Source organism: Papaver somniferum, chromosome 11 (genome assembly GCF_003573695.1).
Source record: "Papaver somniferum cultivar HN1 chromosome 11, ASM357369v1, whole genome shotgun sequence".
In the NCBI taxonomy this organism is placed as follows: domain Eukaryota; kingdom Viridiplantae; phylum Streptophyta; class Magnoliopsida; order Ranunculales; family Papaveraceae; genus Papaver; species Papaver somniferum.
Genome location: NC_039368.1, coordinates 45,161,426 through 45,187,884, shown reverse-complemented (window position 1 = coordinate 45,187,884; position 26,459 = coordinate 45,161,426). Strand labels below are relative to the sequence as shown.

Below are 26,459 nucleotides of genomic sequence, written 5' to 3'. Positions count from 1 at the left end.
ATTTCCCAGTGCAACGATGGCCACTAATACTTTACACAGCTTCCAGTGACGTCGCTATCGGAGCACTCCTCGCTCAAGAAGATGAAGAAGGCATCGAACGGCACATTTACTACTTCAGTCGTACAATGAGGGATGCTCAACTCCGTACCCAAAATCCGAAAGAGCGTGTCTAGTATTGGCTCACGTAATCCAGAAGTTCAGGCATTATCTACTATGGAACATGGTTGTGCTAGTGGCCAAGGCCGATCCCATAAAATTCTTACTGCCGAAACCTTCACTAATTGGAAGACCGACAAAGTGGCTACTTCAGATGTCATAGTTTGACATAGCATGTGTCCCACCTAAAGCAATCAAGGGACAAGCTGTTGCAAACTTACTTGCTGCTTTCCCTGGAGAAGACATCACAATGTTATATGAAGAAGTGCCCGACGAGTTTCCGAAAATCTCAATCATCCAGGAAGAAACATGGATATTGTATTTTGATGGGTCCTCCACTCCGAGTAATGATACTGGTGGAACATGAGTTGTGCTAGTATCTCCATCCGATGAAGTTTTCTCACATTCCTTTAAGCTGGATTTCCATTGCACCAATAATTCGGCAGAATATGAAGCTTTCCTCTTAGGGTTGTCCTTGGACAAGCAAGCAGGAGCAATGCATCTGGAGATAAGAGGAGATTCGAAGTTGCTGGTCAATCAAATGATGGCGTGTATTCTCTCAAAGAAGTAACACTCGCTCCATTCAGGGCTGAAGCACAAATACTATTAGCTCATTTCTCTGATGCAACAAATGTGCATACTGTCCGCACCAACAACAGACACGTTGACTGCCTAGCGACTCTCGCGTCCAAGCTGCAGTTTGAAGGGTCAGAGAAATCCATCACTGTGCAAAGACGTTCTGTATCATCTACCTGGCTTACTCAAGTTGAAGATGCTCAATCAAGCGACTGGCGGGCACCCATCATTCATGAATTGAGCAATTCTCTTACAGAAGGGAAAATCATCCTCAAGGAGTTGAAGAACTTTTTTCTGCTGCATGGAGCATTATATTATCGCAATCCTGATGTATCTTTGTCACGATGCCTTGGAGATGAAGAAGCGAGCGAGCAACTCAAACGCATACATGAGGAAATATGCGGACAAACCCTGATAGTCACACTTTACAGAAGGCTTCAAAGAGTTGGGTACTATTGGCCTTCCATGGAGGCTCAGTCGAGAAAGTTACAAGGGTCTTGTCCCAATTGTCAGACACCACTTCATCATTTGGAGATTTTAACAATTTATCACACTGGGGACTGGAGAGAACCTTACATAAAATATCTTCGTGACAACGATCTACCGTCGGATAAGAAAGGAGCGATCAAACTCATCCACTTTGAAGGTATTTTTATCGCAAAATCTTTGGTGGGAACCTCCTGAGATGCTTGGCCGAGCATGAAATTTCTACAATCTTGAAAGAGATGCACGAAGGTGAACACCAAGGAAAGAAGAAATTATTTCTATCCATGAGAAATATTATTGGCCAACCACGGAAGATAATGCAGCTTCCTATGTTCAGAGATGTCATCAATGCCAAGTTCATGGTAACCTCATTCACACTCCTTGTCTTCCATTACATTCCGTGAGCAGTCCATGGCCCTTCTACAGCTGGGGACTGGATATCATTGGAAAAATCAATCCAGCATCTTCGAAGCAGCATGATCATGGTAACGGAGTACTTCACCAAATGGGTCGAGGCTATTCCTCTTCGAAGCACCACTGGAGCCACGTAATTGCATCTTTCATCAAAGAGTACATCATATGCAGATTCGACATTCCTAAACATATCAAAACGGATAATGGAACTCCTTTTTCCAATAAACATGTTGCAGAATTGCTCGAGGAATACAGAATCAAACAGATTTTCTCTACACCATACTATCCCCAAGGAAACAGACAAGCGGAGAGCACCAACAAAATCTTGATCCGGATTCTTAGTCGGACATTCATGACAATCCACGAACGTGGAATGAAGAATTTACCCATGGCTTTGTGGGCCTACCACACCGCACCAAGAAGCTCAATTGGGACTTCACCGTATTCTCTCGTCTATGGCGCTGATGGTATTCTCTCAGACTAGATCAAAATTCCCTCTGCAAGAATCGCACGGCCAGTGGAGTGCAGTGGGATGAAGCTGAAGTGTCTAATTCAAGAATTGTTGAATTGGACATGCTCGATTCAAGAAGGGCCAAGGTGGAAAAATACGTGGAAACCTACAAACAAAGGGTTTCCAAGGCATACAACAAAATGGTAAGACCTCGAACATTTCAAGTAGTAGATTTGGTTTTGAAAATAGCAAAGCATATTCAACAAGACATGTCAGCTCCCAAGTTCTCTCCGAAATGGGAAGGGCCTTATGTAATCATCAAAGAAGTATCCAGTGGATATTACAAAATCTTAGTTGTTAATGGAGGGGTGGAAGGGAACATCATCAATGACAAGTGGCTCAAGGCATATTATTCTTCAACGATCAGCAAACAATTATATGTTAAATTTCAAAATGTAATTTCTATTCCTTCAAAGAGTGTGCAATATGCTCATTCGTTCAAAATTCAAAATTTTCATGAATCTCACAAAATTCTTCCAATCATCTACTTTATTAAACAAGTCTCAATATCACACGCTCACTCAGAGCAAGCCATCTAACAACAAATAGTTCTTACTGAAAGCCATGTCAAGCCTCTTTTGAAAATATTCATTCCCCACTCTCAAATCCTGGACATCTTTCCCAACCCTTGTCGACTCCACGGCAAAATCCTTCTCCTTTTCTATGATGGCAGACGTAGCAGAAATTATATTTGCAGCAGCAGCCGCTCTATCAACCTTAATGATATCAAGTCGACGACAAAGCCAGCTTATATTGAACTGCAATACCTCACAGTTCGAGATCATATCATTATCCCATCTGTGCATCTCTTCGATTTTGACATCTCGCAGGTTTATTTTGTTCATCTCGTCAATAATGGGCAATAATCCAGCAACTGTAGTCAATAAAGTTGGCAGAAAACCTCTCCACACTTCACTGGTAGCAATGTGTCCATACTTCCTCCAAATTCTGGTGTAAAGGGATGCGTGACACTTAGGAACGATGAAACCGCCAACGAGTTGATTGTCCGAGCAAATGTTAACCATGGGAGTATCGAATAGGAGTCCAGCCGCTGGGTATTCACGAACAGAAACCCTGGAATTAGCATCTACAGATTTGTTTGAGTTTTCGTCAGTACGGTTATCAGCATCCTCATCAGCCGCAACCACGGACTTTCCATTTCTTCTCTTTCTAGCATCGACGACGACATGAACATCAACCTGCAGAAACGTTCAATTTTAGTAAAATTGGAAAAACACTTGACCGAAAGAAATTTTCGGTCAGAGACTCACATAAGTTCCAGTAGTATCACAAGCAGACCTATAACGAGTAGGAGCTTTAACGGTCCGCTTAGGCCTTAAACCGTAAGAATAAGAAGGAAGTCGATTCCCCTGATTTCCCTGCAACAAGTTATTTTCTTCAGTCAGCCATTATGACTACATGGAAATAAAATAAAAGTGTGCAACTTACCAAGATGGACAACCCAACCTCACGGTTTACTGGACATCTGTTTTGAGAAGAAGCACTGCTACCGGACATGGTGATGATGAGAGGTATGATCATGATCAAAATTTCTTCTGATAAATATACAAGAGCAGAAGAAGATGTGTCGTATAAATAGAAAAACCCTAAGTTTTGAAAGTCAAAAAAGAAGATGTCGGATACTTATCTTTTACGAACAATCAAATCAGTTGCGATTTCTACCGAGACTCTGGACCACAAACTGGATTTTGTTGGTGATATAGAAGAAGAGCGAAAATACTGAGGACTGATGTTGGTGCAGTCGATATTTTAAACAGAAATTGATGATTTGTGCGAATCGTGATTCCTCGGTTTGCTCGTGCAGTCATACTTCCGAATATCACGACTAACTTTCATACAAGTGGATATGGGTTCATCCAATTGAAGGCATGCAAAGAATGGGGTAGAAGATGCGATATGGGATTGATCAAAAAATATTAATCTCTAAACATCTCTACAGCCAAACCGCTCAAATAATGGGACAATATCTATTTCAACAGAAAATAAATGAAATATTCACAAGCAAGAATAATCGTCACAATCATCGGCTTCATCGTCATCATCATCGTCGTCCATGGAATCCTCTTCAGACTCTTTCTCGGAACCACTGTCCGAACTAGGGAATACTTCGTCCTAGAGATCGCCATATATTGCATCCCAGTAGTCTTCTTCATCATGTTCAGCTTGGAGATCAGCCTTAACCAGTCGCTCAATCTCCCTATGCGGTGGATATGGCTTACTTCTGCGTTCCATTGGATCTCACACGGGTTCCTCTTCTTCAGCATCTGAGTCTGAGGTTACACCATCAGGACGAGATCCGAGTTTCTCCTCAGCTTCTAGTATTTTTCGCTGTATTCTACGCCTTTTCTCCCGATAATCAACTATTATCTCCTCCCTGGATTTCCTCTTCAAGAGCTCATCACGAGAAACTTTTAGATCATTGAGAGGCATGTTATTTACTATCTTCTTAGCATGATCCGTCTTGGCACGTGCTTTGGCCGCAGAAATCTTGGAATCCTCTTCACAAGAGCTAGAAGAAGAATCATAATCATAGTCACCGCTGCTGGAAGTCACCATTATCTGGAACCAGAAGCACACAATTACAGATATGTTAATATCGAATTCACAACAAAAATGGTAATCCTCAACTCTTACCTATTTAGGGTTTCACGAACTTAGTGATAACAACGAAAAACTCTGAAAATTTGCTCGTTCTTTCAAGCCTGCAAAGCCGAGCAAAACTTATCATTTAAGAGTCGACATTGACTTTTCACGAAACTATGAACGATTCATATAAACTCTTCATGTGAACGTTCCATGATTTTATGCCGCAAACACACATCATAAAATCATAAAATACAATTGTTTATCTCTAACAATTACTCAAAATTTCTATTTGATTTTTTTCTCAAAAAATTTTAAAAAAAAAACTTACGTGTGAAAAAAAAATTACGTGAGTTAATAATAAAAAAAACCTTATTTTGCTCAAACGAGCATTCATCTATGAAACGAGGGTCTTTTCTATTTTTGCAAGGGTCCACATATTCCAAATAAAATTTTGAAAGTTTACAAACAAATTTTATCATGGGATGCAGGTCTTTTCAAAATCTCTCTAACTCTAGGGATTTTTTTTTTTTGAATCACAAACTTTTATTGATTTGCAAAAATGTTACAACCCAATTACAAGAAACATAAAATTGCAAAATAAAGAACAAGCCAACAATTAACCAGGCCCACTACTAGGTTTAAACCACTTTCAATTTAAGGACAAGAGAATAGAACTTCAACCAAATCTAAAGTAATCAACATTGGGAATTTCAATTTTTGGCAAGTACTGAGGCCTTCCAATATGAACTAGTATTTCACCTGCTGTTAAAGATGCTCTCTTCTTTGCGACACAGTCTGCAGAGAAATTGACTTCTATGTAACAATGATGATACTTTATTTTCTTGAGATTTCTTGTAGCTATACACCATCTACTTTTCAAAAACCATGGAACTGTCCCCTGAGCAAATTCTGCAAGCATTGATTTTGAATCTGACACTATAATTATATTCTGCATACTCCATTGAATTTTCAGTTCCAAGGCACACATAATACCATAGTCTTATGCAAGATAATTTGAGGCAATTCCAATACCTCCAGTTAGAGTGCCCAATACTTGACAATCTGAATCTCTGACTACAACTCCAAATCCTGCGGCACCATGATTTCTAAATGATGAACCATCACAACAAAACATAACCCAATCTTTTGCAGGTGGAAACCAATGACATTTTTTGATATACTGAAACCTGGAATGTCTAAGACTCAACTGAAACATTGTTATTATCTCTTGGTCATATTTATGATTCCACTTAGTGCCTGTAATTCTTAATCTACCTCATTTACCAGTTGCATAATTCTGCATTTGAATCTCTGCATATTAGGCTTTATGTTTTCAAAGAATTTTTTATTCTTCTGAAACCACAACTCTTTTAGAATGATACAAGCTGCAGATATCCAAACTTGTTTCACCAGTGGACTTTTCTTTGAGGACAACTTCCATATATAATCAAAATAGTTTGGCAGTTTGAACTGAAATATGGAACATATCCATTTCCAAACTTCAATACTAAAGTTGCACTCCCAGAGAAAGTGATTTATACTGTCCTGTTCAGCTTCACAGATGCAGCATCTTGAGACCATCTCACATCCATTATGTATCATTTTCTTATCATCATTGTATATACCTTCAATCAGTTTCCACACATTGCTGGCAATAGAAGGGTGAAGAAAAGGTTTCCATAAATACCTTGACCAGTTAACAAACTGTTCTTTGTGTCTTAATTTGTTCACAGCCTCAGGAATTGATAAGTCTCCCTTTAAATTTCTTGTCCATAGAAGCACATCTTCTCCTCCAAGGACTTCAGGCAGAAGAAGATTCTGAAAAATCAGTTGAAATTCATTATTAAAAGACCACACACCATTTGACAATAAATCTGACACCTTCAATTTGATATTCTCAGCTAAAAAGCTATTATGTTCAAAATTGCCAAACAAAGTGTTATCTCCTATCCAAGAATCAAACGAGACAGATATTCTTTCTCCATTTCCAATGATCCATCTTGTGTCTTCTTTAAGAGCATCCCAAGCCCATTTTAAGCCTGACCAAACTATAGATTTCTGCCATTTAGTTTCCCATTGGCCATTTTTATCTTTGTACTTTGCTTGAAAGAATAAAGCCCAATCTTCTTTTGAATTATTGATTTTCCACATCATTTTCATAAGAAAAGCTTTGTTAATGACAACAAGTCTTGAAATTCCTAAACCACCTTCACTTAAGGGAGTGCAAACTCTTTTCCAAGAAAATGTATTATATTGCCTTGTTTCTCCATCTCCTGACCAGAGAAAGTTTCTCATTATTCTTTCACAGGTTTTTATGACTGATGCAGGCCATTTGTAAACTGCCATATTATAGACAGGAATACTGCTAAGTACAGACTTAATCAACACCAACCTTTCTTGAAAATACAATAACTTACCTTTCCAAGTTGCCAACTTTCTTTGCATCATTTATACCATTAGCCATATAATAGATACTTTTACTCTGCCAGTTGTAAGAATAACACCAAGATACTTGTCAGGGAATTCACTTATTTCCATTTGAATCATATCTTTAATCTGATTTTTCCTTACTTCTGAAGTGCATCAATGAAAATTTTACTTTTACTCTTATTTATAATTTTTCCTGAGCATTTTTGGGAATCTTCAAGAAGTTGCATAAGATTCAAGATACTTTTCTTAGCTTCATTGATGAATATAAATACATCATATGCAAAGAAAAGGTGAGTTGGATGAATACCTTTTCTTTTAACCATTGCGGAAATTAAGCCTTCTTGCACCATTTGAGATATCCTTCTACTTAGTGCTTCTTCCATCAACACAAATAGAATGGGAGATAGAGGATCTCCCTGTCTCAATCCTCTACCCACTGAGAACAAACCACAAGGATCCCCATTTACCATCACTGAAATTTTTGCTCACTTAAAAAAAAAAATGAAGCCACTCACACCATCTTTTTGAGAAACCAAATTTCTGCAGAACCTGAAATAAGAATTCCCAGCTAACTGAATCATAAGCTTGAGATATATCAAGCTTTAAAGCTACATTTCTACATCTTCTTTTTTTATTCATCTCATTTACCAATTCAGAAGCTAATAAAATTTGATCATGGATGCATCTGCCTTTCACATAAGAAACTTGTTGAGGTGATACTAACTTGTGCATCAATTTCCCCATTCTTGTTGCCAAAAATTTTGTGAAGATTTTGAAGCTGACATTACTAAGACCAATTGGTCTAAATTGTTTTGGATTCCTTGCTCCTTCAATTTTTGGAATAAGTACTAAGAAGTTAGAACTCATTCCTTTTGGGATGAATCTTCTACTCCAACAGAATTGAATGGCATCCACAACATCGTGATGTATCACATTCCAGCATGCTCTGTAAAAACTTCCTGAAAAACCATCAGGACCAGGAGCACTGTCTTGGTCCATATCAAATAAAGTCTTCTTAATTTCATCAGCATCTGGAATTGCTTCTATCATATTTTGGTCTCACTTGTTATCACCTCTAGTATGCCATTAACATATGCTCAACCTCATCAACTTCCTTGTACTGAAATTTCTGTTCAAAATATTTCACCAATTCATGATGTATTTGCTTTTGATCAGTAATAATATCCCCATTATCATCTTCTAATTCAGTTATCATATTTCTTGCTTGCCTAATTTTAATATTAGCATGTAAGAAACCAGTGTTAGCTGCTCCCTCTTTTATCCATTTAATTCTAGCTTCTTTTTTTTCCAGAAAAGTATTAAGTTGTACTTCTTTAGAGTTGTATAAGTTTTGAGATTCCACCAAGGTTTTATGAGCTTCTTCATCAAAACGACTGTTATCTGAGTTGAGCATTGCTTCTTGCACTTTAACTTCAGCTTCCTTAACTTGTACATTTATGTTCCCAAATACTTTCCAATTCCACTCATTAAGAGTTTTCTTTAATCTTTTTAACTTTTGTTGCAGAATAAAAGCTGGATCACCTGCAATTTCTTCAGACCAACATTTTTGCACTACTTCCATAAAGTTGGGATGTGAAATCTACATTTTTTGAAATCTCATAGGAGCATTTTGTGGTTTAGGAATTTGAGCCCCTCCACCCAGTAATGGAGCATGATCAGATGCTACTCTTAATCCAAATTTATAACCCCATCCTTCAAATTTTTGCAACCATAAAACATTGAATACTGCCCTATCTAGATTGCATAAAATCCTTTTGTTTCCATGCTGACAGTTAGACCAAGAATGTTGAAGACCAGTTTTAGGAGCCTGCATTAATTCATGAGTATCTAAGCAATTATTGAAGCCCGTCATTGCACTTATTTTTGGGCTTTTACCTCCAATTTTTTCATCAGCTGAAGTGATAGCATTAAAATCTCCAATAGCCATCCAAGGCTTATTTAAACCACTAATAGCTTCCATCTCTGACCACAAAAATATTCTTTGAACTATACCCACATGTGCACGAATTCTAGATATAAGAACACCACCAATATCAACAGTTATCATTTGACTTGACATAGACACTATTGTGGGAGTAGGTAAATTTTTATTCCAAAAAAGCCATATATTACCCTTATTATTTGAGACTGGGTTATGAATCACCATGTTTTGCATACCAGGAAGATTCAATTTATTGCAAATAGAAGAAAAACAAAAAACTTTAGGTTTAACAATCCATACAACCGGAGGATTGAACTGATTTATTAGAGCACATAGTTTATTTTGAGACCTGACTCTTCTAAGGCCTCTTAAATTCCAATATAATACTTTAATGGTTTGGATTGGAGGCCTTTTCTTCCTCCCTTTCCTTGATTCTTTCTGAAATTATACTTGCTGGGAATTTGAGTACTAGATGAAGCTTGAGTGTTAATTACCTGACCACCATTGGAAACCTTTGCTCCTGGAATAGTATCAATGCTTGAAGTATTTGGAGATAGAGGTTTTTGAACTACTCTTGACCAGGAGGTTACATGAATCCTTTCAGAAGAAACTGTACCATTTTTACCATTAATGAACTTTACTTCACTCTTTTCTAATGAGTTATCCTCCACTACTTGAAGAATTCTTGTAGGAGTTAGAATTTCCTGTTCTTTTCTTACCTCACTAGAATCCCCAGGATCATTTCATCATCTTGTAAAGAGCTAAATCTAACATTAGTGATAAGAACCTCATTTTCAGATTGAGGATTAACAATTAAGGGAACTTCTGGAGGAGGACAAATATCAAAAGGTTCTTGAACAATGTTCTCTTGAGCTTTATCAATTGGTCTCTCCTAAATTCGCAGCAGGTGAATCAGTGGACTGTTCCATAGAAAGCTTCTTCTGAAATCTACATTCTGATGACAGATGACCTACAATCTTGCATTTATAGCAGAATTTTGGAAGTTTAATAAGAACAATACCTTGAGAAAAACCTCCATATTTAGTAATAATCCATAATTTGTTTGGAATTGGATTTGCAAGATTCACTTCAACCAACACTTTTACAGCATAACCACTGGAGTACTTAAGAGTATCATCATCAACTTTAACAGGATTACCAATAGCATTACATATGGTGAACAATGTTTTCTCATCCCAATACTCGAGACTTAAACCAGGTAGAGAAATCCAAACCAACGCATGAGAAGTTCTTTGATTTTCAGGCCTAAAAATAGGAATCCAATTTCGAGTTATTAATACTTGATCTTGAACATCCCATCTGTAATTTCTGATATAATTTTGATCTACTTCATTAGATAATTTGATAGTGAAAAAACCTTTACCCAAAGGAATTAAATGACAATCACCAATTAACTTCCACCGATTTCTCAAAAAACTCATTGCATCAACAAATTTTATTCGAAGAAAATTTAATCTACCTATCAATGAAAATTCCATGAATCATACCTGTTATTATCATTATCTTCAATCAGAGTAATTGAAGGACATTTTTTAGATGGTTCTGAGATGTTCACAACCCTATAACCACTTGCAGAAGTATTTTGAGCCATATCACTTTCCGTTACGATTAGTGAAGGCCCATTATTACAGAGAAACTTTGAAAAACGATACAATCTTCACCTGATCTACCAGATTCACCTGAAACTAACTTGAATTTAATGAAGAAAGATGAAGATCGAAAAAAAAAATACTGAGTTAGTCTCCGATTCGCAGATCTAAACTCGGTCCCTCCTCTAACTCTAGGGATTATTGTTTACTACTTCTACTACGAACGAACCTACGTTCCTAAAAGTATTTGTGAAAGTTCACACTTTGAAAATAATATTTTGACTCTCATGAAACCTCATAAACAAAGCTTTCTCTACTGCAACTAGAACATGTCTACTAACGAACGAACGAACATTAGGGATTTTTGTTCGTTTCACTAACGAACGAACGAACATGTATATGTTTTCTAAACAAATTCTTCATAAAACCTACACATGCATGAATACTTATGGATTTTCGTTTTCAAATAACTCATGAACAAACTAAACATACAGCAAAAAATTGAAGAAAAAAAATCGGACTTACCTGGTCGGCGTCGGCCGGAATTTGGCCGGACGATGATCAACGACGGTCGACGGCGACTGAAGTCCGGGAAAAATCTCCTTCTCCTGTTGCTGCTCGCATGAAGGTGGTGAAGAGATGGAGGTGCTTGGTCGGTTAATTAAAAAAAAATTAGGGTTTCTTTCCTTTTATACCAATTTTATTTTCAAAACCTAATAATACATGGATTTCCTTTTTTTGGGTTCGAGCCCACAAACGCTAAACCGACCAAAACTAAGTCTCCGGGCGTCCAAATCAGCAGTCCCTCATCTCTCCGTGCTCACAGGATGACGCTCTATCAACTATCAGGGTCATTACCTGAGCATTTGCTTGTACATGACACCATTAGAGCAAATCGAGGATTACGAGAACACCTTGTACGACTGAGTTCAACCACCGATCTCGTCGACTGAAAATCACCATCTAATGCTTACTTCGGAACACGACTGTCCCTCACTAAGCAGGGGACTTAATGTTGATGGTGGATTTTCAAAAAAGATCAAAATCGTAAAATCATGATACTGCATGTTTCTGAAACGGCTTCGGGAACGCATGTGGCAGTTCATATTTTACGAGCCATGATGCATATGTCACTCGAAAGGCCTCCCCGGAGCATTCGATGATGCTCATTTCATCATGACCTCTATGTAGAATAACATAATTGGGCGTTTCGTATGATTGAGAGCTCAACGCCTTCAGGACGTCGGTGATACTCGATATTCCATGACTACATAGAGAGACCCACCTCTACATAGAAGAACGATTGGGAGGTCCTCCTACATAATTGTTTGTTGAGAGGGAAAAACGCCTTCAGGACGTTGGTGACACTCGTTGTTCCCTGACTATGTAAAGAGACCGTGTATAGATTCAGGCGGTTATCCATAATTGTTGAGAGTGAAAAACGCCTTCAGGTTGTCGGCAACACTCGCTGTTCCCTGACGATACACCTTTCAGGACGGGTATGACGCCTTAACTGGCTAATATCCCCTTATGCAATAGATTAATTCTACCGTGACATTCACCACTGAATTCCTAGAAGATAATCTATTTTATCTCATTACTCCGGTTCCATGGTCGAATCCACGTATGATCTCACGGAATGGTAATAGATAATTATTTTATCTCATTATTCTGATTTCATGATCAAATCCACGGATGATCTCATGGAATGCTAATAGATAATTTTATTACTATAATTCTATTGTCGAATCCACGATCCCATAGAATGGTAATACTCATTTTATTATTCTGAATCCATGGTCGAATCCACGGCTGATCCTATGGGTTGATAATAAATAACTACTCACCTTTATTACTCAGTTTCATGAACCATTCTCCACTGAATTTCATAAATTTGTAATAAAACTCAGGAACCAGGCATCTAGACCATACTCGAAAATATGGACAAACGAGGAATCCTACACAAAATAGGAAAGAAAAAATAATATTAAAATAATAAAAGTGGCGCCTAGGAGACCGGGCCCACCGGCCGGTCGGTCCCCCACGCCTTTTTCTTTTATTTTAAATTATTTTATTATTTTCATGAACTCATGAAAACTTCTTCATCTTAGCAACTTTCCTTGTTTGAGCAAAACTCATGGTTTCTCCATATTTTCACGGTTTCATGAAAAATAATAAAAATAGGGAAAGGTGTTGCGGGACCAGGCTACCTGGCAGGACGACCATTCCCTAGCCGTGGACGATCCCATACCTTACAATACCTAGTCTTTCATAATTATTATTTCCCTCATCTCATGAAACTCCTCAGTTTGAGCAAAAATCATGGTTTCTTCATATTTTCTCAAATATTGCTCAAACCATGAAAAAGTTAAATGGTCACATGACTAGGCTGTTCACGATTTTTTTTAAAATATCATTATTTTAATATTCTCAAAAATTGATGAAACGAGCAAAGTTCTACTTGCTCATTCGAGCAAAATCAAGAATTTCAGTCAAAGATCAAATTCTTCTGAAAATGCAAAATATTGCTCAATCGCATAACAAAAAATACCAAAACTCTCAGGACTGAGACACGAACATTGTGGTGATACGAGAATGCTCCCTTGACCGACCAAGGGCTGCCCTAAGGCTTGCAAAGATCCGGTCCCACACATTTTCACGATTTTAACCTAATTTGCGCAATTACTCATATTGGGTCCAAACTCTTTTCAACCTACTTGGAGTTTGCTCGAACGACCATCAGCCGGTCCCACGACCACCAAGGTCCGGTCTCATGCCCTCTTGGTCGGTCCCTCACTTTTCCATAATTAGGTTTTATCACTTAATGCTCAATCGGGCACTATTTCAATAAATGATGAAACCGACATTTAATCATCATTCTTTCACCAACTGGCCAACTAAGGACCCTGGTGCATGTTCACTCGAGCACTTGGGTGCCACATGGACGTCCATCATCCCATGTGTCTGTTCCCTCTATCACCCATGACCTATTTTCAGCGATTCATCAATTGATGAACAATTGATCAAAAATTAGGGTTTCAAATAAACACTCCACAAATCATCATTCTGAGCATGATTCAAACACTAATAAATTTATTTTGATTCAACAATCAACATATGGATTAATCATAGAATATTTGGTAGTTTATCAATATTCTAATTAATATTTTATTAGGTCACGTTACCAATAAATAATCCGTCGAATTGAGCAATAATTGCTCATTTGCTCGGATATTGATCCAACTATCAATATTCAGTAATTTATCAATATCACTCGAATTGAGCAATGCTTACTCAGTTGCTCGAATATTGATCCAACTATCAATATTCAGTAATTCGTCGAATCGAGCAATACTTGGTCAGTTGCTCGAATATTGATCCAACTATCAATATTCAATAATTCGTCGAATCGAGCAATACTTGCTCAGTTGCTCGAATTTAACAGTATTTTCTCAGACGAGCAATATCAACATAAGAACACGTATGTTCAATCCATGAATCATTGAGCATTCGTTACTCATGCTCAATTCAACAAAACTTAGACTCACTGTTTAATCAACTAATTAATATACATCTGCCTTGCAGACTTCACAAATCATGAGACATCAATCACGTCACATGGGGGCATATCAATTAGGGTTTTGGTCTGGTGGCCTACGGATTCATCCACGATGAGAAATGTGATTAAGTCGTGCAAATGGTTGAAGGATTTAGCAAAGTAGTGGGTGGACGGTTAACCAAGTCTCCGCACGACCTGGAACTGGTTTCACCACGATTTACCACTTTCCCACTCTTTCACTCAAGAAACCGTCACACTTACAGGGATCAAAGTGTTTACTATTCTGACAATATAAATAAGTCTCTAAATCCATGATTGAAGAGGACAACATTCGTCTACGCAGAATTTCTCGAGAAAATACTCTCAAGAATTCATCAATCTACCAGAACTTATTCGAACTCATCCGTTCACAGAAAACTTGCAGAAACATTCAATACTTCCACAATCCTTGATCATCACTGATCCCACACAATTTTCAGCTTCCCTCCTACAGGTCAACCCATCTCCCTCGTTGCTACCGAATTGACTCTGGAATGACCATTGACTTGGTTTAGGCCGGAGTCCTATAGACTGATCTCTCAAATCTAAGTACCCCTTTTGCAGTGCATCTGTGTGAGGTTGAACAATTTGCTCGGTTGAGGAGTCTCGACAACATGCTCGTCTCTTCAATTTCCTAAAAAACCAGCAAATCGTTTTTCCACATATACAGTCATTAAGTGCAAGTTCAAGTTAGAACTCTCCCCCATTGTGTTTTCATCCTCTCGCAAGAAAAAAAACAACCTTTACTAGAGAAAGGTTTAATCGGTTTTAACTAATGCAAATAGCAAAAGTTGAAAACCCGAAACACATATGCTTTTATGTTAAACATAAAAATTCAACATATTGTGACTTTTTCACATATGAGTTTCAATCGGAACACCTTATGATCCTTTGATAAATCCTACCAACATGGGATAGAACTTAATCCCGCTAAAAAGCTACACAAACCATAAGGGTTAACACATCATATGAGATCGAATATTAAGATTAGAAAACCGAAATTAAGTATCACATAACACATAACAATAATAAAACACATTCAAGCAAAATCTATGTAATCGAAAAACTATCACAAGAAAATTATAAAATAATAATATTATTCATAGATAATATATAATTTTATTCATCAATAGACCTTACACAATTTATTGAAAGAAATCAAAAATTGATGTCTATTTTCTTTGGATTAAGTATTACAACATATAACTTAATCTCTAGTGGTGCTCTCATTTTTCATTGAAGTTTCTTTAGTGTTCAAACTCTTGAAGCATGTCTCTGGGGACTTGTCTGCAACCACTTCTTGTTTCTAAAGTTTTTAAACTTGAACCTTTGTACCCGCAAGATCAGCTTTTGTTTCTTTAATTATATCCTTGAGCCAATCTTGATGATGGGTCATCATTATGAGGTTGGTTCTTAGTTCTTCAAAGCCTTGGATATAGTCAATCATACTATCAGAACGTATTTGTTTGGTCTTTGTTGGATCTTGAAGGTTGTAAGCCAACAAACATGACTCATCTTGAGATCCAGTAGAACTATCAGAATCATAATCATACATGATTTTTGATATGATTTTCTTCTTCCTTTCTGTATTAATTTCTTGACAATCCTTAGCCTTTTGAGCTTCCTCCTTATTGCCCTTTGTAATATTGTGAGTTACTGGAGGCTTGCTAGGTATTTAAATAAGAATTAATCAGGGTTTCTTAATATATGCAAGAGATTGTATCTCTTAAGAAGAGACAATTCCCGGACCGAAAATACTAGGGAAATTCCTAAAATATATACATAATATATTTTGTTTCCTTTGTCTGAACTTCTCATGCTGGAAGGTTTATTAGAATTCGAAAATTTCCAATAGAACCTAATTCTGAAAGATCATGATAAACATGAACAGATTTTTAGACAAAAAATGGACTCGCAGTTATCCAGTGTTTGTCACACATTTTTTTGATACAGACTAAAAAAATGTTCTCTTATTTTTATGTGCTTCTCATCTCAAAAGTATGAGCATGAAAAAGGATGAGAGTGCACAGTCTCTATACAACTAGGTTGCATCGGAGTAAGCCTTTTCTTGCTTACAGTTAGTATCATAAACATAGTTCATGTTCCTCTTCGGAAATTTCTGCCCAAAGTATTTTCTCCCAAGAAGATGATCCTTCCTTGATCCAAAGATATGATCATGTGGAGAAACAGTACTAATGTGAGAATTTTTAGAGATAGATAAATCTCTCTTAATCCTGTCAATGAGATTTTCATAAGATTTTCTCATTCTAAGGATTTCCTTATGATGCACATCATTACGATTACTAGAAACAATTATTGGAAATTCCTGATTGTTTCCTTCGGCGGGACTTCTCTCTTTCCCTTTCTTCTGGAACCGTTCTTCATGTAAACAAGGATTGTTTCGACATAAGTGGGGAGGAACATTTTTCCAGAAGCGATTATCAACTCTTACTACAGAATGTTTTGAGTTGACTTGGTTGGTTTGAAGTATATTTTGTCTTTCTACTGAGGAATGATCTTTTGGCTTTTTAAGACAAGAAACTTCTTTCAATACTTTTACCACTGTATTTTGAAGAAGTATAAGTTTCCTGTTAAGTGACTGAAATTTATATTCCTTAAGATTACTTTCATGGAATTGGCTCAAAGTTTCCTTTGGACAAGATTTTATTTGATCATCAGTAGATATAGAAGTTGGTTTCTCATCCTCTTCTGAGTTGATGTAGTTAGGCAGACTACCATCATCATGGTATGTTTCAGACGTGACTAAACCGGTTTTATCACAGTTTGTAAAAGTCAAACAAGGACTCTTAGTTTCTTCATTATCAGAAGAAATTAAAACAACATCATCAGTCAGAGTCACGGGATGAGTCTCTTAATCTTGCGTAAGAGATTTACCAACGGCTTCTAGTTTGACAGTGAGATGCATATTCTCTTTGGCTAGAATATTTAATTGAATGTCTTTTTATCTGATCTCATTCTTAAGAAGATTATGTTTTGTCTTTAGTATTAACATCCGTGTAGACAGAGATCTTATTGGCTTTAGGAGTTTTACCAACTCTTTATCAGAATCTTATTGGCTTTCCATCAGAGTAGACACAGATGTTTTCGTAACTTCAGGATCATGAGTTAACGAAGTTGTAACATCTTCAAAATTTGAGTATTTATCCTCTTGCATAACGCTAACCGAATCAGACATATATTCAATTCTTATAGGTTGGATCGCACCAAACACAGGTTGTTAGATTTTTTTTGTGTTTTCCTGCTCTGATACCAATTGAAAAGACGTGGATACCCAAATATACCACAATCTTACACTTTTCCACCTATAAGTCCTCTTACCGAAAGTGATTGTGTATGGACTGATTCGAGACAATACAACGAATCTGTATTCATACTTTGTGTGATCGTCTATGGATACGAGATCGAGACAATACAATAATCAAGGTATGATTACTTGATAATAGGTTCGAACTTAACCAAACTATATAGGATCACTATCAAGTAATACATAGTTAACGTTTTTGTAATTTACTTTACATTATAATAACAACAATTATAATTGCGAAAAACAAAAGTAAATGACACAACAAGATTTTGTTAACGAGGAAACCGCTAATGCAGAAAAACCCCGGGACCTAGTCCAGAATTGAATACTCTCATAATTAAGCCGTTATACAAAATCACTCCAACTTCGTATAGTTGAGACCAAGCAACTAAACCTATAGTTCACCTAGTTTCTTCAGTATCCATGCGCTTTCGACATTCAATAAGTGCACGCACTGAAACAATTCGTTTGGTTCATATTCCAAACAATAAAGGAATAACAAATCTGTTCGGTAACAACTCTATTCAATCTCAGTCATATGAGTTAGACAAATGCTCTTCTGTTTAATCCAATAAACTCCTTTGTCGGGTTTAGATATATCTATCCAACAACTACCAAAGTAGCAGAGTTTAGATTTCGAATCAAACATAGGATCTACCAAGATACTATATAATGATGCTGATCTACGCAACTAATCTATCAAAGATAAACCGATTCTAGTTGAATCTTATCCGATCAAGTTTTTTGCACACTAAAGATTATGAACCCAAATAAGAAATATTCTTCGTCTTCAAATCTTCTTAAATCTTGAATAAACACAAACACACAAAAACTTGAATCTCTTGTGATCAATCACGCACAAAACGAAGTTTGTTAACAATGGATTACCACAAGACGTCTTTAGATCTACAAACAGTTCTAAGATCCTGTTGACACTTCGATCTAGTTTGAGTGAATCTTATATCAGAAGAGAATATTCTCAAGAATAAACAAACTAGGTGCAATCAAAGTTCAACAACCGTTAGTCAATCAAATCAAATCGAAAACTAATAATACTACAATTACCTAGTTTCCCACCAACGGTACTCGTAGAGCTTCTTGATCCCACAGAAGTCTTTAAACGAGCGGTCGTAAGAGATTTCGCCTAACTAGGGTACTTTCCTCTCTAAATAGACGGCTCCACCAGTAACAACACAACAAGGTAGTTTTGCTGGCTCTTATGATAGTTTTCTCGAAATGCAAACTTGGGTATTTATAGACCAAGGAAGTTTGGACACCAAGGAATTTCCAAAACCGAATATTCTCAAGATATGAAATACATTTCCAAATTCGGTTTTAATAATTCCTAGAAATGCTTTGTCCAATATTAACCGAAATCCTACTAAAAAAATCGCTAATTAGTAAATGCACATTACCAATTTTTATTTTCCAGAGATATGCATTTTAATTGCTGGTAATTAAAAGCATATAAAATTAACAACCTTAATTGAAAGATTCTCAACTTATTTCGGTCCGGGATCTCCTTGAGTTATTAAGGAATATCTTTGAACAATAAAATATAAGAGTTACTGTAGATGGGGAAAAACGATTTGCTGGTTTTTACGGAATTGAGGAGACGACCGTGCGGAGGAGACTCCTTGAACCGAGCAAAATGTTTAACCTCACACAGATGCGCTGCAAGAAGGGAGTGCTTTAAGCTTGAGAGATCAATCTGTAGGACTCCGTCCTAAACCAAGACAATGGCCGTTCCAGAGTCAATTCGGTCACCAGAGAGGATGGGTTGATCTGTAGGAGGGAAGCTGAGAAATGTGTGAGATCAATGGTGATCAAATATTGTAGGTGTGTTTTGTATTCTGCATGAAGAAAATAAAATAAGTTCTGATTGAATTTGCTTTGTTGAGAGTAATTTCTCAGATGTTGAGTTCTTAATCTCTTGTTGTCTGCTTGACGAGAGATTGTTCTTGTCCTTTCAATCATGATTCAGAGACTTATTTTATATTGCCAGAATTGTAAACACCTTGATCCCATGAAGTGTGACAGTTGCTGGAGTCAAAAAGTGGGGAAGTAGAAATCGTGTTAAAACCAGTTGCTCATCGTGCAGAGACTTGGTTGATTTTCTACCCACTACTTTTCTAACTCCTCTAACTGATTGCACGACTTGCTCACATTCTCGTCGTGTGTATGAACACACGTGTCGTAGACCGCCAGACCAAAACCCTAGTTAATAGTGGTAATTATACTACTATCCTTTGTTTTGATGGGTTTCATAAATATCCTTATCCCACAATAAATATATCACTTAACATGTTTTTATTTCCAATTCACCCTCCCCACGTAATAAATCGTTTATATACTCTTCTTCTTTGTTTCTATCAAAAACAGAAATCGCTCCCACCATCTCCATCGCTCCCACCACCACCACCACTCTCGATCGCCTTCACCACAATCGACACTACAACCTCTGTTACCTCCGCCGCTATATCAGTAGATCTATTGCGCTTTATATGTTCGTTTCTCTACCATTTTTGATGCCGTAGTTGATGACGATGGGGGTGGTGGAGGAGCATACCAGATTTATGTTAGCAAATTCATCCAAATGATTTTTCTTCCTAGAGTCGTAATCTTTTGTTCCATTAATTGATGATGGTGGTCGCGGTGGTGGTTGTGGTGGAGTAGGATATCAACTCTCCTCCTTGACGATGATGATGGTAGTGGTGGTGGTGGAGGTGGTGGCGGCGGTGGTGGAGGTTATTAAATCTATATTTTTATTACAAGGTATGAAAGATATTGATTCAATGGGTTTAGTTTCTTAATTAGAAGTTCTTCTTCTTCTCAATAGACAAAAACAATCTCAATTAAATGTTATAAACTACAACAATTAGTTTTGATAGATTGGGTTCCAAAGATGATTTATTCTGTATATGCTTATATTGATATTTAGAAATCTGGATCTATAGTTGAAGATTGTTGATTTTGATGTATAAATTTTTGATTTTCTGGTGGTGGTGACCACAAGTGTTATTGTTGGTGGATGTTGTAGTAACGGTGTTTTTCATTTTTAAGGTGGATATTACAGCAAAGGTGGGGGTGGTGGCTGTATTTTATGGAGGTGGTGGTGGCGGCTTTTTGTTGTCGTATGTAGAATATACATTAGACTTATATTTTAATGGTGTCAGTGTAATGGATAACCTTAACACTGATCAGTTCCACATGGGCATTGATTGGTACTTCATTTTTCATGGTTTGATTTGTCACTTTTGATGAATTTACAAGTTAAGGCTATATGGTTGGGAATCAGTAATATTAATTGTTTGAACTTTGGACTTACTCGTAACATATTTTCTTTTTTTTGCATAGTTCTTGGATATGCAGAAGAAAAGTGGCTCCCGAGCTTTGTTGAGCTGAAGTAATAAGTTACACAGGTATTTGTATTCTTTTTAATGTGCACATATGACATGTTAAAAGGAATTAAATTTAGGATTCAGTTTTGTGTTCTTAGTTTGAGTGTGAACTTGACTAAACTTATTTTTATTTATTACATGCATATATTTGAATGCGCATCCAAAACAAAGAGTTCCCATGGGTGAGTTTATATGTTTTTATGGGATCACCAACTGTTGTTGATCCCATTATGGGATCAAGTCTTGTTGTTGACCCAATTTTTTACGGGATCAATTACGGTTGTTGATCCATTTATGGGACAACTCTTGTTGTTGACCCAGTTTTTTATGGGATCAACTACTATTGTTGATCCTTTCAACTCCTATTGTTGACAATATTTCCTTGGATAAGTATAATCATGCTTGTAGTTTAAATCATGTAATTGTCTTCCAATGTTGAACTTGTGGTGCAATGGTAGCATGACTGACTCCATGTCAGATGATGCGTGTTCGACTCGCGCCATGTTCGCTCCATTTACATGGATCAACTTTCATTGTTGATCCAATTCAGTGGATCAACTACCATTGTTGATCCCCTAAATTGGATCAACTTCTACTGTTAATCCTTTTATTTTGGATCAACTACCGTTGTTGATCCTCTAAATTGGATCAACTTCTACTGTTGATCCTTATTTTTTTGGATCAACTACCGTTGTTGATCCCCTATATTGGATCAACTTCTACTGTTGGTTCTATTTTTATTTGGATCAACTACTGTTGTTGATACAAAAATATAAAATTGAGAGTCCTCTTTCCTTTGGTGATTACATTGATTTCAGCGGGTATTTGATACATGTCTCATGCATAAAATCCCTTTCATGTACTAATTTTGCATGTACAATTAATACTCATCTGTGTCGTTGTCATCTAGTTAATTTCATAAAAACTTTTCATTTTTCTTACCTCTCCACCTTACAAGTGTTCAATATAAAAATTATTTCTTGGAATGTTCAAGGTTTCAAAAATCCTGATACTAGGAATCACCTGAGTGATCTGATTAGAACTCAAAACCCAGATATCATCTTCTTGTGTGAGACCAAAATATATAGTCACAATTGCACTCCACTCTTAAAGCAATACCATTACCCAAATAGTTCTTTTATTGAACCAAATGGTCTCTCAGGTGGTTTAGTACTCCTCTGGAAAAATGGGTTTACTTGTGAAGTTGTAGACAAGGCTTACAATATGTTTAATGTCATAGTTCAAGGAGACCTTAGCAAACCAGAATTTCTTTTAACCTGTATGTATGGTCAATCTAACTATGCTAGGAAAAAAGAGCAGTGGAACTTTATCCAGAGAATTAGTTGTGAAAATAATAATCCTTGGATTGTCCTGGGTGACTTAAACTTTCATATAGCTAATAATGAGGATGAACCTTCCTCCTCTTCAGATGGTTGGGTAAACAGTCTAATATCAACTTGTGGCTTAGAAGACATAGGATATGTAGGCGAAAACTACACTTGGACTAATAACAATCTTGGTATTGGAACAAAAAAAACTAGAATAGACATGGACATTGGCAATTCTAGTTGGATCTTGAATTTCCCAAATAGTAAGCCGTATCATCTAAACCAAGTAGGTAGTGACCACAGTCCAATTATGTTAGTTAATAATGCCTTCACTCCTAAGTGTTGGAAGCCTTTTAAGTTTTTCTTAACTTGGCTTAATGATGAGTCTTGTTCTGTTGTTATTTCTAATGCTTGGAAATCAAGTATCCAAGGTTCACCTGCTTTCAGCTTGTCAAAAAACTTCACCTTGCAAGGAAAATGTTATCATTATGGAACAAAGAACATTTTGGAGATATCAACAAAAAAGTGGATCAACTACAGATGAAGTTAACTGAACTACAAGCTAAACCTCCAGATGTGGTCTCAGCTCATGAGTTCATCAGTGTCAACAATGATTTAAACAAGTGGCACAAGATAAAGAGTGAGTTTTATCAACATAAATCAAGAGAGAATTTCATCAAAGATATGGATAACAATAGCAAGTACTTCCACAATAAAGTTAATAAAAGGAAAACCAGGAATAATATATACTCAATTCAAGATTATGACAAAACTTGGTTGCATACAAGAGAAGAAGTATCAACACATATAACACATCATTTCAGCTCCATCAGCACTACCACTTCCCCTTGTCTTGATGAAAGTTTATATATGGTTATTCCTACTATTATCTCCGATGAAGACAATCTTACGTTAAAAAGAATACCTACAAATGAAGAGATTCATGCCACATTAAAAAGCATGGAGAACTGGAGTGCACCAGGACCTGAAGGATTCCAGGCTGGTTTCTACAAAATTCAATGGCATATAGTTGGTGAAGATGTATCCAAGATGGTCAAAAAATTCTTTGAAACTAAACACATTCTAAAACAGATCAACAAAACTTATATTTCACTCATCCCAAAGAAGAAGAAAGCTATATGTGCTAGTGATTTCATGCCTATTGGATTGTGTATACTTCATACAAGATCATTTCCAAAGTCATTGTGAACAGAATGAAGCCAATCATGGAGAAGATTATTTCTCCATTTCAAGCAGCTTATGTTTCTGGGAGGCTCATTAGTGACAATACAGTGATTGCACAAGAGATTATCCATTCCATGAAGAAGAAAAGAGGTGAAACAGGATGGCTTGCTTTGAAGCTTGACATGTCAAAAGCTTTTGACAGGTTAGAATGGCATTTCTTAATCAAGGTACTTCAATATTTTGGTTTCTCAAATGATTTCTGTGACTTGATATATGAGTGCATCAACACAACTTATTTATTAGTACTTCTCAATGGCTCACCTTGTGAAGAATTCACTCCTACAAGAGGTATTAGACAAGGTGACCCTCTTTCACCTTATCTATTCATCTTATCTATGGAATATCTCTCAAGACATCTCACTCATGCCCTTCAAGATGGCTCCATCAAAGGTATCAAAATGGCTGCAATTTCTCCAGCCATTAATCATTTTCTTTTTGCAGATGATTGCTTGATCTTTACTCAAGCAAATATTACTTCAGTTAACAATTTACTAGATTTACTTCACAACTTCAGTACTCAATCACGTGAAGTCAATAATTTTGATAAGTCAGGAGTCCACTTTAGCAAGAAAACTAAACCTGAAGTTGCTACTACTCTGACTCAAATTCTTGGATTTAAGGTAATGAGCTCTAAGGAAAAGTATCTTGGTTCTCCTTTAATTCTTGGTCACTCAAAGCAGGAATCATTCAAATCCATTGAAGAAAATTTTGAAAGCAGATTCTCCTCTTCGTCAAGCACTTCACTTTCACAAGCAGGTAGAGGTACCATGATTAAACATGTACTCAACTCTGTCCCTATCTATCAAATGGGAACTTTCAGTCTCCTTAACAATCTCCTCCAGTAACTCACTACAATTGAGAGGAAATTTTTCTGGGGTTACAACAACAATAAGGGATGAAATCCTGTGGAATGGACAAATATTTGCAAGACCAAGAACAAGGAGGTTTAGCATTCAGAGATTTGGAAAAATTGAACTTAGCTTTACTTACTAAGCTTGCCTAGAGAATTTGTAGTGATTCTAGCAGTCTTATATCTCAAATACTGGGTAGCAAATACTTTAAAGAAGGAGATCTCTTACATCAACATTCTTCAACTAGGAATTGTTCTTACACTTGGATTGGCATTACAAAAGGCATGGAAGTTGTGAAGAAAAATTACTTCATGGAGATAAATAATAGAAAGAAAATAAAAATATGGAAGGACAAATGGATTTCGGGAATGAATCATCCACCATCTCCAATCAATGATCTTTACAGGTTCTATGAAGATGTAGCTGAGTTATACATGCCTGAATCCAATCAGTGGAACATCAGTTTACTTAACAGATTATTTGATGCGGATACTTCTCTTAAAATTTAGTCTTTGTTCATAGACTGCAGCAAAGAGGATGTTATGTTATGGATGCCCTCAAAAGATGGTATCTTTTCAGTTAAGAGCACATATAAAATGTTAACTCATAGTACCAGTGAAGTACATGTAAATGGAGTTAACATTGACATTGTAATCTGGAAGAAACTGTGGAAAACTCAAGCATCAAACCGTGTCAAGCTTTTCATATGAAAATGCATCAGAGGCATTAACTCTACTAAAAGTAGAAGAGCACAATATAATGCAGAGGTAGAAACACAGTGGGACACCTGTGGTCATGGGTATGAAGACATGGAGCATATCATATTTGCATGTAAACATGCAAGGACTGTCTGGAGAGGCATTAATATTAACATTGATGCAGTTAGAGAAAACTGTAACACAGTTACAGATTGGGTCATCAGCTGGTTCACTTCCTCAAACTCAGATCAAGATCAAAGATGGTTAATTATCTTAATGGTTGGTATGTGGGTTTTGTGTAAAGATAGGTGTGAAGTAGTTTTTCAGGGAGTCTCTCTAAACCCTCATAATACTGTGCATAAAATCAATTACCATATTGCTTCACATATGCACTGCATTAATCCTTCCCACTTTGCATTAACTACAACTACCATGAAATACTCTAACTGGAAACCTCCCCCTAATGATATAGTTAAATTTAATGTGGATGGTTCTTATATTCAATATTCTAACAGTTTTGGCACTGGTGTTGTGCTGCGCAACCATACATGTACATGCCATGGAATCAAAGGGAGCTATGGAGATGGAGCACTGAATCCGGAAGCAGTGGAATGCATGGCAGTTATAGAAGCACTCTCTTGGGCAAAAGATCTGAAGTTCTCAAGGATCCAGATTGAAGCTGATGCAAAACTAGTTATAGACACCATTAATGGGAATATCCTACTCATTCAATGGGAAAATAGGAACATAATAAAGGAGATAAAATATTTAATCTCTAGTTTTTCTCTTTGTGAGTTTGTTCATGTAAGCCGTGATAATAATCAAGTGGCAGATGCTGTTGCAAAACATGTTAGCCAGTCAGCTTTGTCAATTTTAACAGATGGAAACTTTAATGCAGGTTTTTATGATCTTCTGGCAAAAGATCACAATCCCTGCTAATCTCAATATATTTTCTCTTTATCAAAAAACAAAAAAAATTGAACCTGCAACCTATAGGTTAGGAACCCAACCCCTACTGGCCAACTGGGCTAATGCCAATTGGTTATGGGTGTTTAATTGTTGCTTTTATTTTCCAGTTCTTTCTAGAAGTTGGCAAAACTGTCACATTCATTCCAGAGAGGAGCTGTACTGCGAGAATGTGACATCACTAACACTGTGACATGTGATGTTCTCATGTAAGAGAAAAAGATGTTGGCTTCATCATCATTGCTTCAATCATAAAAATCATATACACCAGTTGAATCATCATTGCAAATTTACATTTCAAAAAGTAATATACTA

At 36.7% G+C, this 26,459-nt stretch overlaps 3 protein-coding genes across 3 annotated transcripts; 1 reads left to right on the top strand and 2 right to left on the bottom strand.

Annotated features, from left to right (window-relative positions):
• Positions 1–4,402: 4,402 nt before the first annotated feature.
• On the bottom strand, positions 4,403–8,230 carry LOC113324365. The gene is made up of 4 exons (XM_026572685.1): positions 7,730–8,230; positions 7,168–7,232; positions 6,035–7,112; positions 4,403–4,723 (listed from the first exon to the last, which is right to left on the bottom strand). The coding sequence occupies exons 1-4, from the start codon at positions 8,228–8,230 to the stop codon at positions 4,403–4,405; spliced, it is 1,965 nt and encodes a 654-aa protein (XP_026428470.1).
• Positions 8,231–8,780: 550 nt separating this feature from the next.
• On the bottom strand, positions 8,781–10,734 carry LOC113324361. The gene is made up of 5 exons (XM_026572678.1): positions 10,631–10,734; positions 10,097–10,388; positions 9,842–10,014; positions 9,617–9,719; positions 8,781–9,437 (listed from the first exon to the last, which is right to left on the bottom strand). Exons 1-5 carry the CDS (start codon positions 10,732–10,734, stop codon positions 8,781–8,783), a joined length of 1,329 nt encoding a protein of 442 aa, XP_026428463.1.
• A 14,876-nt stretch (positions 10,735–25,610) lies between these two features.
• On the top strand, positions 25,611–26,117 carry LOC113324360. Its single transcript, XM_026572677.1, has one exon. The coding sequence runs from the start codon at positions 25,611–25,613 to the stop codon at positions 26,115–26,117; it is 507 nt and encodes a 168-aa protein (XP_026428462.1).
• The last annotated feature ends 342 nt before the right edge of the window (positions 26,118–26,459 follow it).

Coding starts and splice junctions, on each gene's coding strand:
- LOC113324365 (XM_026572685.1), bottom strand. CDS start 8,230: ATGATAGAAGCAATTCCAGATGCTGATGAAATTAAGAAGACTTTATTT. Junction 7,113..7,167: donor AAAGTTGGCAACTTGGAAAG/GTAAGTTATTGT, acceptor TGTACTTAGCAG/TATTCCTGTCTATAATATGG. Junction 4,724..6,034: donor AATGCAGAATTATGCAACTG/GTAAATGAGGTA, acceptor TTCTGGTTCCAG/ATAATGGTGACTTCCAGCAG.
- LOC113324361 (XM_026572678.1), bottom strand. CDS start 10,734: ATGGCTCAAAATACTTCTGCAAGTGGTTATAGGGTTGTGAACATCTCA. Junction 10,389..10,630: donor GAAGATAATGATAATAACAG/GTATGATTCATG, acceptor TCCTATTTTTAG/GCCTGAAAATCAAAGAACTT. Junction 9,720..9,841: donor ATCCTGGGGATTCTAGTGAG/GTAAGAAAAGAA, acceptor TTCTTCTGAAAG/GATTCATGTAACCTCCTGGT.
- LOC113324360 (XM_026572677.1), top strand. CDS start 25,611: ATGAAATACTCTAACTGGAAACCTCCCCCTAATGATATAGTTAAATTT.